The 14,418-nt window shown below is 45.4% G+C and overlaps 1 protein-coding gene across 2 annotated transcripts in view; it reads left to right on the forward strand.

Annotated features, from left to right (window-relative positions):
• The window catches only part of MYO1A (myosin IA), a 160,813-nt gene that overhangs the window by 46,119 nt on the left and 100,276 nt on the right, over nt 1–14,418 (forward strand). For both annotated transcript variants that reach the window (XM_030196659.1, XM_030196660.1), the window contains exons 4-6: nt 9,667–9,761; nt 10,580–10,684; nt 12,245–12,291. In XM_030196659.1, coding sequence (XP_030052519.1) covers nt 9,667–9,761; nt 10,580–10,684; nt 12,245–12,291 — 247 coding nt within the window. The remainder of the gene's footprint in view (nt 1–9,666; nt 9,762–10,579; nt 10,685–12,244; nt 12,292–14,418) is intronic.

Here is a 14,418-nt window from a genome sequence, read left to right on the forward strand (position 1 = left end):
TCAGGGCTCAAGAAAGCACAGATCAGCGAACTCGGCATGATGGAGACCGGCGCTGAAGGCTTCAGCTGGCGGGGATTCGGAACCCCCACCAGCAAAACCAGGGGCTGACACTAAATCTGGGGGGGGGGGGGGGGGGGGGGGCCCAGGCCTGCTATGGGCTGAGGCTCTATAGATGAAATGGAGACAATCAGGAACATGCCCTGAAGCGCAGGCCATTGCCACAGTCGTCAGAGCAGGAGAGTGGTGGTGAGACTAAGCAGAGCTGATCCTGCATATTCCGAATGTTCCACCTCTCCCCTACAATCAAACCAGGCAGAGATAGCTTGGGCCCCATTCATCTATACTGTGCCTGGTGATTTCAGGGAGCTGGCAGTGCAAAGGTCACCCAGAACACGACTTGTACAGCCAGGGTAAATTTTTAACTCAGCTGGAGATCAGCCCATGGAACAGGCAAAAGTGCTTGGCACAAGAAGACCGAGATGTGGCTGTGGAGCAAAGAAGAGGGTTCCCTGCCAGTGCGGTCACCAAAGAAACTTCTATATACCAAATATGAAAGTCCTCTATATAAATCTATACCAAGCAGGAGTGGAAAATCATTATATTATCACTGCACCAAATTCAAAATAGGCAAAGAGAAGGACCCACAGAATATTAGAAAACAGCATTCCCCTCGCCCCCTGGAATTTTCAATCTGTGTTCAATTTGCACCATTCATAAAAAAAGAGTCGAGCACAATTGATTTTCCAATCACCGTCATCGGTCACATCATTCTCCTGTGTGGTTACATCCCAAACGGGATTTAATAAAAATGTGCAATTTTTTTCATTTCTTGGATATACAAAATACAATTTCTCCATTCAATAACCCCCGGATTCGATATATATGGTTCCTAGAATTCTGTGCCGAAATTTGGGCATGTGTCCAAGATACGCACCCAACTTAACTGAGCAACAAGCCCTTAACTATCAATGATTGGGTGCCAACAACCAATCGTTGATGTTAATTGGCTCTCATTGAATTTTGTGTATGTATCTGGCTGTGCGTTATTTTATAAGGCAGGGCACATAACTCCTATTGTGTTAACTTTGCTGTGCCGGCCATGGGTCCTTCTTCCTGCCGCGTCCCCTCCCGCCTATGCAGAAATAATAAGTAGTTCACATAAGAGTCGGGATGCGGCAGGAAGAAGGATCCGTGTCCAGCAGAGCAGAGCTAACACGATAACGTGATAACCCGGCACACAGGAGCAGGAGACCAAATCAGCCTTCCGCCTGTGCCTGCCACCGGAAGCCTGAAAAAATGGTTTGCTGTTGCCAGGCCCCCTTGGAGGCTGGGCCCCGGGAAATCTTGCACCCCTCTCTCGGTGGTCATGTGCAAATCTATCTCGTGCATGATGGATATCCTGAAAACCCAACTGGCTGGGTGTGCCCCGAGGACTGGGTTGAGAAGCATTGCTCTACACCATCTCGTTGAATTGGTCAACAGATGGTTTACATGTTGGCTTTCTTCTGCTAGGCATTTCTTCACTTTGTGGTTTATTTATGGTTTTTACATTCTGAGCGGTAGACTGTGCATTACAGGCAGCCACTGCAGCTTTTTCTGTCTTCTGGGGACTCATAAGGGCTGAGTCTGGCTTTCCTGGTGGCAGCCAAAGCTATTAGTTGTACTATAATGATGCAGCTTCTTAGACAGCCCAACCTCCAGAAGGAACTGCACATTTCTATAAGAGCTCCAGCCTTAATAGCACTGTAAAGAGTGCAGAGCCATGAATCAATACATATTAATGGCTAATGCATCTTCCTTTAAAACATCACAGTGCTTGAGATCTTTCTTTCTTTTTTATTCAGGCTGAGAGGAAATTGCTGATTGTGTTGGTTAAAGGTCTTACCTCAGGAAGACTGATTCTTGGAGTGAGGACATGAGCCCCCTCAGTCCTTGCAAAGACCAGAAGAAAGAACAAGTAACACAAACCACACTGCCATTCAGAGTCTGTACACAATATATACACACAAACCAGTGGTGGCCCAAGGCAATCTGCCGTCCGAAGCAGGGATGAGATACTGCCCCCACCTGCGCCCGGTCTAGTATCTCTCCCTTCCCTCCTCAACCCTCTTCCCCGCATCTAGCTTATTTTTTTCTTTTTCAAAATGCGGCAGCAGCAGTGATTCCCATAGGCTGCCCTGCCGCGGTGCCACTGGCTCTGGCCTCTTCATCCTACTGTATCCCACCTCTTAGGAAACAGGAAGTTACGTCTAGAGGTGGACTGCAGTGGGAGAAGAGGCCGGTGCTGACGGCAGGGCAGCCTATGGGAATCACTGCCGCTGCTGCTGCCACTGCTGCCTTTTGGAAAAGAACTTGGGGAAGAGGGTTGAGGAGGGAAGGGGAGGGTGCCGCTCCTGGAGAGTGCCGCCTGAGGCCCCTGGGCCTCAGTTGTCCTAATGGTAGGGCAAAAACAAAGAGGGACGTGGGTCAGAACCAGGTTATCCAAAGACAGGACCAGTGGAGTGATTGAATGAAGCAAAGTTTATTGAAAAACAAACTGACTCGACACATGTCTTGTTCATATTTTATCCACCAAAGATTTTTAAAAAATTTGTGTTGCAATTATGCTATAAATACACAAAGTAAAATGAATACATTTACATTTCATATTTTTATATTATTGTTTATTCTCATGTTCATAAGTTGTCTGTTTTTGTTTATGTTTACATTTTTATTACATTTTGTTTCTACATATTGTTTTTAATTTATAGACTCCTGATGTAGGCCCTCTGGCTGAAGCACAACGTTGTGTTGAGTCAGTTTGTTTTTCAATAAACTTTGCTTCATTCAATCACTCCACTGGTCCTGTCTTTGGATAGCCTGGTTCTGACCCACTTCCCTCTTTGTTTTGAGTCTCTCCGTGGGACTTTTTGAGTTCTCCACGTACGTGGATTCTCTTTGGACTAATGGTAGGGCCTCCACTGATACAAACACACTATATATATATCTATATCTATATCTATATATATAGATAGATATGTATGTATCTATGTATATGTATGTACATACATATATATGTATGTACATAGAGATAAAGAAATATAGAAGCCCCCAAATTCTATGAATGGTGCCCAATGTTGGATGCACAATTGAGTGCATTGGCAATAAATACCAGTAATTGATACGTTAACAAGGACTAATTGGTGCTAATTTGACATTGTCCCCCAAATTCTCCAAAAATTGCAAAACAATTGTGCATGCGTCCAATTTGTGCCTGCAATTTAATTGAATAACAAGTTAATGAGCGTCAATAATTGGCTTGCTAACCTAAAGTTATTGGCACTAATTACATTGAATTGGAATGTACACACATAAATTTAGGCACAGGATCTGTGCCTCAATTTTACATGTGAGTTCAAAAACAAGGTGCAGAATTGGAGAGTCATGGGTGAAACGGGGCGTTCCTAAAATTAGCACATGTATTGGATAAGTGCCTAATTTAGGTGCAAAGATTTGCACCACATTTCAGTTGGTGCAAATGGCCACTCCTAAAGTTAGGTGCCATTCCGGCGCATACGCGCTTTTCAATAAACCGTGTCTAACTTTAAGTGCAGCTTATCGAATAGCACTTTTTCTGCTCTAATTTTTTCGGTGCCATATATAAAATTCACCCCTGTGTGCTTTGCAGACTTACACTCCTATTCTATAAACACCGCACCAAATTTCTCTTACATGCAAATGCAAAGGGAGTGTTAATATGAGAGGGGCATGGGCATGTCAGGGGCGTTCTGACTATTCTTGTGTGCACTTTATAGAACAGTTGCATTTACGCACCCAGCTGACACATTTAGGTACCGTCTTAGACATGGCATAAGTGGTTGCGCCTAAAATTTGCAGTGTAACTGCGGACTTGTGCTAGCATTGTTGGATTATGGTAACTTTTTATATTTAGGCGTCAATGCAAAGTATATTTCTAAACTTCAGTTAGTTCAAACTTCTGCAGCTGGATTGATTTATCGCAGGTCCAGGTTTGAGAGGGTTTCTACCTTGTTGGCCAAGTCCACTGGTTACCTGTTCAGGGCAGGATCTATTTTACAGTGATTTGCTTAGTTTTAAAATCTCTATGTGGTATTTGTCCTGGAAACTTATCAGATAAATTTAAGATTTTAAGTAACAGTTCTGTAATTACTTAATATTGGCTTTCCCATCTGTTAAATCATAGTAGACATAGTAGATGACGGCAGAAAAAGACCTGCACGGTCCATCTAGTCTGCCCACGATAAACTCATATGTGTATACCTTACCTTGATTTGTACCTGTCTTTTTCAGGGCACAGACCGTATAAATCTGTGCAGCAGTATTTCCCGCCTCCCAACCACCAGTCCCGCCTCCCATCACCGGCTCCGGCACAGACCCCGTATAAATGTCTGCCCTCCCCCATCCTAGCCTCTCAACTACCAACCCCTCTTCCCCCTGCCACCCAATTTCAGCTAAGCTTCTGTGGATCCATTCCTTCTGCACAGGATTCCTTTATGCCTGTCCCACGCATGCTTGAATTCCGTTACCGTTTTCATCTCCACCACCTCCCGCGGGAGGGCATTCCAAGCGTTCACCACCCTCTCCGTGAAGAAAAACTTCCTGACATCTTTCCTGAGTCTGCCCCCCTTCAATCTCATTTCATGTCCTCTCGTTCTACTGCCTTCCCATCTCCGGAAAAGATTCGTTTGCGGATTAATACCTTTCAAATATTTGAACGTCTGTATCATATCACCCCTGTTCCTCCTTTCCTCCAGAGTATACATGTTCAGGTCGATTTAAAGCAACTTTTGCGTGTTCTTTTTGGTCTTCAGCTGTTCGCCTTTTATTTTTATTTTTTATTGTTTTTTGTTAATTCCTGATATATGTTCAGTTTTTACATTGTGTTACTTCGCCTTGAATCCCTTGCGCAGGGCCGCCGCGAGGGGGAGCAAAATTGCCCGGGCTCTGGCATTCAAGGGGGGGCCCGGCGACAGGGGCTCTCTCTCTCTCCTGCTCCTGACAGGACCCGTGTGATCGTGTCCTGACAGGAGCAGGAGAGAGAAAACCCAGGCGGTCGAGCACCCCTTGGAGGCTCGGGAGGACCTGGAGGATCAGACACTGCAGGCCTTCCTCCATGGCTGCTCTTCATTCTGCCCAGCCCATTGTTTGCCAAGGGGCTTCTTTTCCCCTCAGGCCATGCATGCTGGGGGGGGGGGGGGGGGTTGAAGCCCAGCATGTGCTAAGAGGAAAAGTAGCTGCAGGGGCAGGCAATGGGCAGAGTGAAGAGCAGCACTGGAGGAAGACCGCTTCTGCTGGTGGGGCCTCAGGATCCCTGTCAGCTAAGGTATTTGTAAGTTGCGGCGGTGATCTGGGGATGGCAGCGGCGGCGATCCAGGGGGGTGGTGGCAGTGGCGATGATTGTGGTGGGGGGGGGGAGCAGTGGGCCCCCGGCTCAGTCTCTCAGCAGCCCTGCCCTTTCAGGAGAGTTGGTGGGTTACAAGCACCTGATAACATAACACAGTGTACTCTGCAGTTATACAATACAACCTATACAGTGGTGGAAATAAGTATTTGATCCCTTGCTGATTTTGTAAGTTTGCCCACTGACAAAGACATGAGCAGCCCATAATTGAAGGGTAGGTTATTGGTAACAGTGAGAGATAGCACATCACAAATTAAATCCGGAAAATCACATTGTGGAAAGTATATGAATTTATTTGCATTCTGCAGAGGGAAATAAGTATTTGATCCCCCACCAACCAGTAAGAGATCTGGCCCCTACAGACCAGGTAGATGCTCCAAATCAACTCGTTACCTGCATGACAGACAGCTGTCGGCAATGGTCACCTGTATGAAAGACACCTGTCTACAGACTCAGTGAATCAGTCAGACTCTAACCTCTACAAAATGGCCAAGAGCAAGGAGCTGTCTAAGGATGTCAGGGACAAGATCATACACCTGCACAAGGCTGGAATGGGCTACAAAACCATCAGTAAGACGCTGGGCGAGAAGGAGACAACTGTTGGTGCCATAGTAAGAAAATGGAAGAAGTACAAAATGACTGTCAATCGACAAAGATCTGGGGCTCCACGCAAAATCTCACCTCGTGGGGTATCCTTGATCATGAGGAAGGTTAGAAATCAGCCTACAACTACAAGGGGGGAACTTGTCAATGATCTCAAGGCAGCTGGGACCACTGTCACCACGAAAACCATTGGTAACACATTACGACATAACGGATTGCAATCCTGCAGTGCCCGCAAGGTCCCCCTGCTCCGGAAGGCACATGTGACGGCCCGTCTGAAGTTTGCCAGTGAACACCTGGATGATGCCGAGAGTGATTGGGAGAAGGTGCTGTGGTCAGATGAGACAAAAATTGAGCTCTTTGGCATGAACTCAACTCGCCGTGTTTGGAGGAAGAGAAATGCTGCCTATGACCCAAAGAACACCGTCCCCACTGTCAAGCATGGAGGTGGAAATGTTATGTTTTGGGGGTGTTTCTCTGCTAAGGGCACAGGACTACTTCACCGCATCAATGGGAGAATGGATGGGGCCATGTACCGTACAATTCTGAGTGACAACCTCCTTCCCTCCGCCAGGGCCTTAAAAATGGGTCGTGGCTGGGTCTTCCAGCACGACAATGACCCAAAACATACAGCCAAGGCAACAAAGGAGTGGCTCAGGAAGAAGCACATTAGGGTCATGGAGTGGCCTAGCCAGTCACCAGACCTTAATCCCATTGAAAACTTATGGAGGGAGCTGAAGCTGCGAGTTGCCAAGCGACAGCCCAGAACTCTTAATGATTTAGAGATGATCTGCAAAGAGGAGTGGACCAAAATTCCTCCTGACGTGTGCAAACCTCATCATCAACTACAGAAGACGTCTGACCGCTGTGCTTGCCAACAAGGGTTTTGCCACCAAGTATTAGGTCTTGTTTGCCAGAGGGATTAAATACTTATTTCCCTCTGCAGAATGCAAATAAATTCATATACTTTCCACAATGTGATTTTCCGGATTTAATTTGTGATGTGCTATCTCTCACTGTTACCAATAACCTACCCTTCAATTATGGGCTGCTCATGTCTTTGTCAGTGGGCAAACTTACAAAATCAGCAAGGGATCAAATACTTATTTCCACCACTGTATCAAATTTTCAGTAAGTACTCACATGCTAATTTGCCTTGAGCTAATGGGAAAATTAGCATGTGGCCATTATTGCTAAAATAGAAAAATCGACCACTTCCTGGAAATGCTAAAAGTGGCCTTAGTGTGTGGGAAAGACCCCTGTTGGGAATAGCGCAGATCAGTTTTTAGTGCTGCTTCGTAAAAGGGCCCCTTTACGTTTATGGAGAGTAAGTTCCATATCTGGGACACAGCAATTTAAAACTCATGCATATTCATTGTGGAACTCCTGAAAACCTGATTAGATCAGTGTACTTGCAGGGTAGGGTTGGGAAACAGTACATTGACATAGTGTTCTGTGCCAGAAAGGCTGAGTGTTCCTGTATTGTAAGAGTTAAAACTACCATGACTGAAAAAATGATTAGTACACAAATATTGCTTTGTTGCTATTACTGGTATGGAAATTGTTTTAATCCTTGTAAACCACATGGAGTGTCTTTGGGTCAGGGAAGTGGTGCAGAAATGTAATAATAAGCAATAAATAAATAAATACAAATGTATGACAAAAGAAGTACCAGCTCGAAAAGAAAAGTCAGGAAAAGTGAAAAGCTGAAAAGGAGGAAATCAGAGCTCACCTTTCTTTACCCAACACTCACTGGGCTGATGATAACCATTTAATCCCAAAACTACTACATAATGCCAAAAAAATAAAAAAGAATCTCAAAGATTTTTTCCAATAAAATGTGCATACCCACCCGCATGGATTTTGACACTGGAGTTTACTGGTGTGGAGGAGTGGCCTAGTGGTTAGGGTGGTGGACTTTGGTCCTGGGGAACTGGGTTCAATTCCCACTACAGGCACAGGCAGCTCCTTGTCACTCTGGGCAAGTCACTTAACCCTCCATTTCCCCAGGTACAAATAAGTACCTGTATACAATAGGTAAGCCACATTGAGCCTGCCATGAGTGGGAAAGCACGGGATACAAATGTAACAAAAATAAAAAATCTCATGGGCAATTTCTCTTGTCTGTCTACCTCCATCGTAGTTTCATAATTAATTGTTGTACTTTTTTTTAATTTGTAAGTTAATGTTGATGCTTTGTTGATATATGTTTATACTTTTCTAAAGTATTTGAATTCTTAATAAACATTTGTATATAAGGCTTTCCTGGACTGTTTCACTTTTATTTATTTATTTACTAGGAAAAAAGGCCTGTTTCTGAACACAATGAAACGGGCGCTAGCAAGGTTCTATAATGGTAGGGGCCCCCTCCCTCCGTCCCTCCGAGCTGCTTGCCTGCCTCCGTGTGATCGCGGACGTTGTTTGTGGTTCGCTCTGTGTGGGGAGGGTTTTTTGTTTTGCTGCGCCTCCGTGCCTGTGCCGTTTCCATTTCGGTCCTCGAGTGTCATTGCTCCACCCTCGACGTCATGACGTTTTGACGCGAGGGCGGTGCAGACACTCAGGGGCATACCGGATATCTCAGGCGCTTCAACTTCTGTGGAGGCTTCATTAGAACATTGGGGTTGCCTTTTATATATAGAGATTCCATTTTTCTTCTTTGGGTTTTGGTATATGCAGACAAGGTATTGTCTATCTAGTTTCCTGCCTGCTCTGTAAGACCATACAAGCTCTGATTTATCTTTGGTTCAACAAATTGAAAAGAAATGCCATTAAGCCACCATTAAAGCTATAACGTCATCATATGGCTCCTCCCCCCTGGAATCAGGATTGGCCAAAATATCACAGAGAAATTACTTATATGAAGAAAAAAATGTTTTAAGTTAGCTTGATGATAGACCTCCTCCTCATTCTTCAGTTGTAATTTCTGATGTGAAATCCAAGGTCAGAAATTGAAACAGAATCTGTGTAGTCCTACAGTGGAGGCAGACAGAAAAATAAACGATAGTTGCAATCTATGTGGATGAGCTTTGAACATTTCATTGCAATATGTTTTTGATGGTGATTTCTTGCCTTTTGTAGTAATTGAAATGGTTTTTTTTGTCAGGGTTATAAGGTTACTATCAGCTGTTAAAACATTTCAGTGCTGGATAAAAAAAACAGAGCTATAACTTTCCTTCTTTCACATAATTTTAATAGAGGGCACATCGTTAGCCATACATAAATCTTTTTTTTTTGTTCACATATTTCTGAGGTTGCGTGTATTCATTTCCTGCTCTTTCTTCTTTGTCCTTTTTCCCCTGTGAAGTATTGGCCTTGAAAAAGCAGAGGCTGTAGAAGGCCTGACTCTTCCTCTAATAAAGCAGGACCTTTATAGAAGGCTTCTGTTTTCCAACAAATAGGATATACTGAGGCCCAGGGTAAAAACCAAGGGATGGCCCCAGCCAGTGCCTGGTGATCTGAAAACTTGCCAAGGGGGCCCTTATGAGACTGGGGCCCTGGGTCTTTGCCTTGCATACATCCTTCCCCCTCCCAAAAAAAAACCAAAAACCCGAACCCTGCCAACAGGTAGTAGCCAAACAAGTGGAGACACGTGGCTAGATATCCTAATAATTCCATTGTTTTTTTGTTTTTCCCTTCCTGTGTAGCTATGCAATTGCGGATGAGGCATACCAATCTCTCCGAGACCGGGATCGAGACCAATGTATCCTTATCACCGGCGAGAGTGGAGCAGGAAAAACAGGTGAGCATCTGATGCATCAAGGCCTTGATCTGACATTCCACATCAACAAGGGCTAGGGTTACCATATTTGGTCCCCCAAAAAAGAGGACACATGCCCTGCCCCTCTTCACACTACCCCGCCCCCTTTCATACCCTCGCTCCGCCCCTTGTCACAACCTCCCACCGCCCCTATCACATATTCCCCTCCCCCTGTCACACACCGTGTCACCCCCCCCCTCCACTCCCCTCTCTGTCATCCCCCTTCGCTTACCTTACTCTACTGCCCTGGTGGTCTAGTGACCTCTTCCGGGCAGGAAAGAGCCCCCTCTTTGCCGCCCGGAGTGCTGCCCTGCATCCTGTTGTTGATCTCGGTGCCGATTCAAAATGGCCGCTGAGAGTTGAAGTCTCGCGAGGTCACTTCAACTCTCGGCGGCCATTTCGAATCAGTGCCGAGATCAGCATCAGGATGCAGGGCAGCACTCCGGGCAGGAAAGAGGGGGCTGTTTCCTGCCCTGAAGGCAGAAGAGGTCACTAGACTACCAGGGCAGTAGAGTAGTAAGTAAGGGGAGGGGAGGGCCGGGAGGCTAGCATAGGATGGCCCGCCCACCCGCCCGCCGCCAGCCTGCCCATTTGTCCAGAAATCCGGACAAACGGGCAGATTGGCAAAACCCGCTCGGTTGCCCGGACATGTCCTCAAAAAGAGGACATCTCCGGGTAAATCCGGACATATGGTAACCCTAACAAGGGCAGGGTGGGATGGGGATAAATGCATACGGCAGTCTGCAGGGAGATGATGGAGCAGGCCTTGAACATGGTTGTCTCTGGGCTCTTGTTCACAGAAGCCAGTAAGCTAGTGATGTCGTATGTGGCTGCCGTTTGCGGGAAAGGAGAGGAGGTGAACAAAGTGAAGGAGCAACTGCTGCAGTCCAACCCTGTGCTGGAGGGTAAGATGGCAGTTAGACCCCACCGTGGATTGAGGATACAGAACAGGGGGTAAATGCTGCTGCCAAGCTCATGGCATCGAAGGAATTCACTCTTGGTTTATTCAGCAATATGATCACATCATTGTTTTTTCCACCTCCCCCTTCAGAAGCTATTATATAGTATACCTGCAGCAAAACAGCTGCCATGACACTCACCTTAAGAGGTGGCTGCTCAAATGGTTCTGGAGTGATATCAGTGTCAAATGCACTGGGCTCCTATTTGCATAAAAGAAGCCTTATAGATGTAGAATTGTTGCTATTCTTACAAGAACATAAGACTAACCATACTGTGTCAGACCAATGGTCCATCTAGCCCAGTATCCTGCTTCCAACAGTGGCCAATTCAGGTCACAAGTACCTGGCAGAAACCCAAATAGTAGCACCATACCATGCTACCAATTCCAGGGCAAGCAGTGGCTTCCCCCATGTCTATCTCAATAACAGACTATGGACTTTTCCTCCAGGAACTTGTCAAAGCTCTCTTTTTCCTCTAGTCCTTGCTGTATACAGGAAGTGCAAGGACCCACATTTTGTATAAAGATACAAGTGAGAAGATCAGAAGTGAATTAAAATCCCATGGATTTGGGAAGGAAGATGTGGATCAAGGGTTTGGGAGGAGGTGGGTGCACAGATAAGACTTTGTAAGCACCTGCCAAGTTAGAACAACATACTCCACATCACTGTAACAGAGGGGTTCTCAATCAGTCAGGTTTTTAGGATACCTACAATGAATAGGTAGATCTGCATACCATGGAGGAAGTGCATGCAGAATTTATCTCATTCATATTCCTGGTGGATATCTTGGAAATTAGACTGTCTTGTTGTGTCCTGAGGACTGGGTTGAGAATCTCTGTTGTAACGGGAACCTAAGCACTGAAAGACAGAAGTACCAGCTCTCCCCTCCTCCCGTTGACCTCTGTCAGATCTAGGAACTCCAAATCCAGATGTTTAGCATGGAGGAACATGTGGGTAATCTGAGGAGTCTGTAAATGAGCTGTTCTCTTCCATTCAATTAGGACAGGCAACTACCAGTATCTCCATTTCATCAGCACAGGTTGATCCAGCCCTGGTTTTGATTCCCAGTAAAGGTGCAGTTTTAGTTTTGCCTAATGTATATAAAAAATGCTAATAAACCAAATAACTAAGTAAATACAGAAAGCCCAATCAGTGCCGGTGCTAGACATGATGGCGCCCGGGGCCCAGGGCAGATGCTAGGGAGGGGGCCCCAAAGCTTGCTTGCAGATTACCCTCTTTCAACTTTAGGCGGTTTTGGGGCCCCCAATGATATGGGGGCCCGGGTCAATTGCCCTGCTTGCCCTGCTTGCCCACTCCTAACGCTGGCCCTGAGCCCAAATCCATGTGCGTGGAGAGAGCAAAACCTGGGCCTGCTCAGCGTTTCTCAAAAAACTGGAGTTGGATGGGAAACACACATCCAGTCCATGTTCAGGTCTCCCTCTGCCTGTCTGTGGTATCTGTTAGTACTGATAACTTGTTCTCACTGTGAATCTTTATACCCTGCAGCCTTTGGGAATGCCAAGACAATCCGAAATGACAACTCCTCCAGATTTGTAAGTGACTTTTTAATCTTTCCAGGGTTAACAGACATTGGCTTGAAAGGGTGGGGGAGGGAAATGGTCACCGGAATTACAGCATGACTGAAATGGAAAAGCCATAGAGAATAGCTTACTGAGGACAGTTTGGATTTAACAGCTTTCCTAGAATCCTCAAAAGAGGGGGTAGTTATACCCTCTACTCTTTTGGTAGCAATGAATGGACCATGATAGAGATTGACTCTTGAAACTATATTTTAAATATTGTCTTTCCACATTTTGTTCTTTAAAAGTTCAGATATTTCCTGATGTCTTTAAAGCTTACACAAAAGTGTAGATGTCAATTTCCATTAATTCACTCTAGAGTTTTGGCTTTGGCGGGGTGGGGTTGTTCTTTTTGAAATGTCCCTGTAAATGTGTAGTGAAATATCAAGCTCGAACGTATATTTCTTTTGATTCATCTCAATTAACTATGTTTTTGAGTGATAAGTATGTTGCTACTGGTCAGGGCCCTGTTATTAGGAAGGAGGGACCCCCAAGTGTGAACTGTAATGGCTCCCTTACTAAGAAGTATTAGAATTTCTGTCTTTAGGGTTTATCTTCTTATTTATTGGATTAGCAATTTCTAATTCATTTATTTCCTTTTTCGATTATCTCTCGTCTCCCTCCATTTTGAGGTCTTTTTTTTTTTGGCTATTTTATTTATTTATTTATTTTCCAATTCTTGTATTCCGCCTGTACTTGTTCAGTTCAAGGACAGATCATGGTTAGTTAAAGAGCTGGGCTAATCAAACCAGGAATTACAGATAAGTAGAACAGCTAAGAACTTAATTTTAACATCAAGGTAATAGTTCTTAGATTAAGCATTTGATAGACCTGCCTTGCAAAATAAGGTGATTTTTAGGAGTTTTCTAAATTGAAGATATCGGGTGCACGATCTCAAGGATAATGGTAGCTGATTCCATAGGTTGGCTGGCTGGTATTAAATGGACAGAATAAGATGCTTGATTGACTTTAGGTTCTTGTACATTGGAAATTTAAAATGGAGGGAGTTGCAAGTGTTGTGCCTAGCAGAAGGACATGAAACAAGGATACTAAATTCGATATGTATTCACAGGGCCGCCGAGAGGGGGGCGGGGGGGGCAAAATTCCCTGGGTCTCCAAGGGGGGCCTGGCGCCGCGGTCTCTCTATCTCTCCTGCTCCTGACAGGACTCGAGTGATCACGTCCCAACAGGAGCAGGAGCAGGAGAGAGAAAACTCCAGTGTCGGGCCCCCCTTGGAGGCTGGGGAGGACCCGGAGGAGCAGACACTGCAGGTCTTCCTCCATCGCTGCTCTTCTGCCCATTGCTTGCTGAGCGGCTGCTTTTTGTCTCAGGTGCGCATGCTCAGTTTTGAAACCGAGCATGCCCTGAGAGAAAAAGCAGCTGCAGGGGCAGGCAATCTGCAGAGTGAAGAGTCAGCGCTAGAGGAAGATGTCTTCTGCTGATGGGGGCCTCGGGATCCCTGCCAGCCAAGGTATTTGAATTGCGGCAGCGATCCGGGGGGGGGGGGGAGGCAGTGGACAACGATTGGGGGGCAGTGGTAACAATGGGGGGGGGGGGTGCGGCAGCCCTGGGCCCGGTTCAGTCTCTCGACAGCCCTGTGTATTCAGGAATATCCCCTGCAAGAATTTTAACGGTAGCAGTACCTTGTTTGAATTGTATTCTCTCGCTAATTGGTAGCCAGTGGAGTCTGGAGTAATAGGGTTGCAGTGGTTTGAACCGCAGTATTCCAAAGATCAGTTGAACCTACTACTACTACTTAACATTTCTAGAGCGCTATTAGGGTTACGTAGCGCTGTACAGTTTAACAAAGAAGGACAGTCCCTGCTCAAAGGAGCTTACAATCTAAAGGACGAAATGTCAAGTTGGGGCAGTCAAGATTTCCTGAATAGAGGTGTAGTGGTTAGGTGCACTTTTAGATGTATTTCTTTTGTTTTGAATGTGTTTCCTTTGTATTTTCTAAGTGAACTGAATTTCTGTACAAGTTTTTTTTACTTGGATTATCGGTTAAAATTCAATAAAGAAAAACTAAAAAAAAAAAATCTTACTGGTTGTAAAAGCTGTCCCTGCCTTTCACCGATATTAATGAAACATCTCATGGGA

This window comes from Microcaecilia unicolor, chromosome 3 (assembly GCF_901765095.1).
Source record: "Microcaecilia unicolor chromosome 3, aMicUni1.1, whole genome shotgun sequence".
Classification (NCBI taxonomy): domain Eukaryota; kingdom Metazoa; phylum Chordata; class Amphibia; order Gymnophiona; family Siphonopidae; genus Microcaecilia; species Microcaecilia unicolor.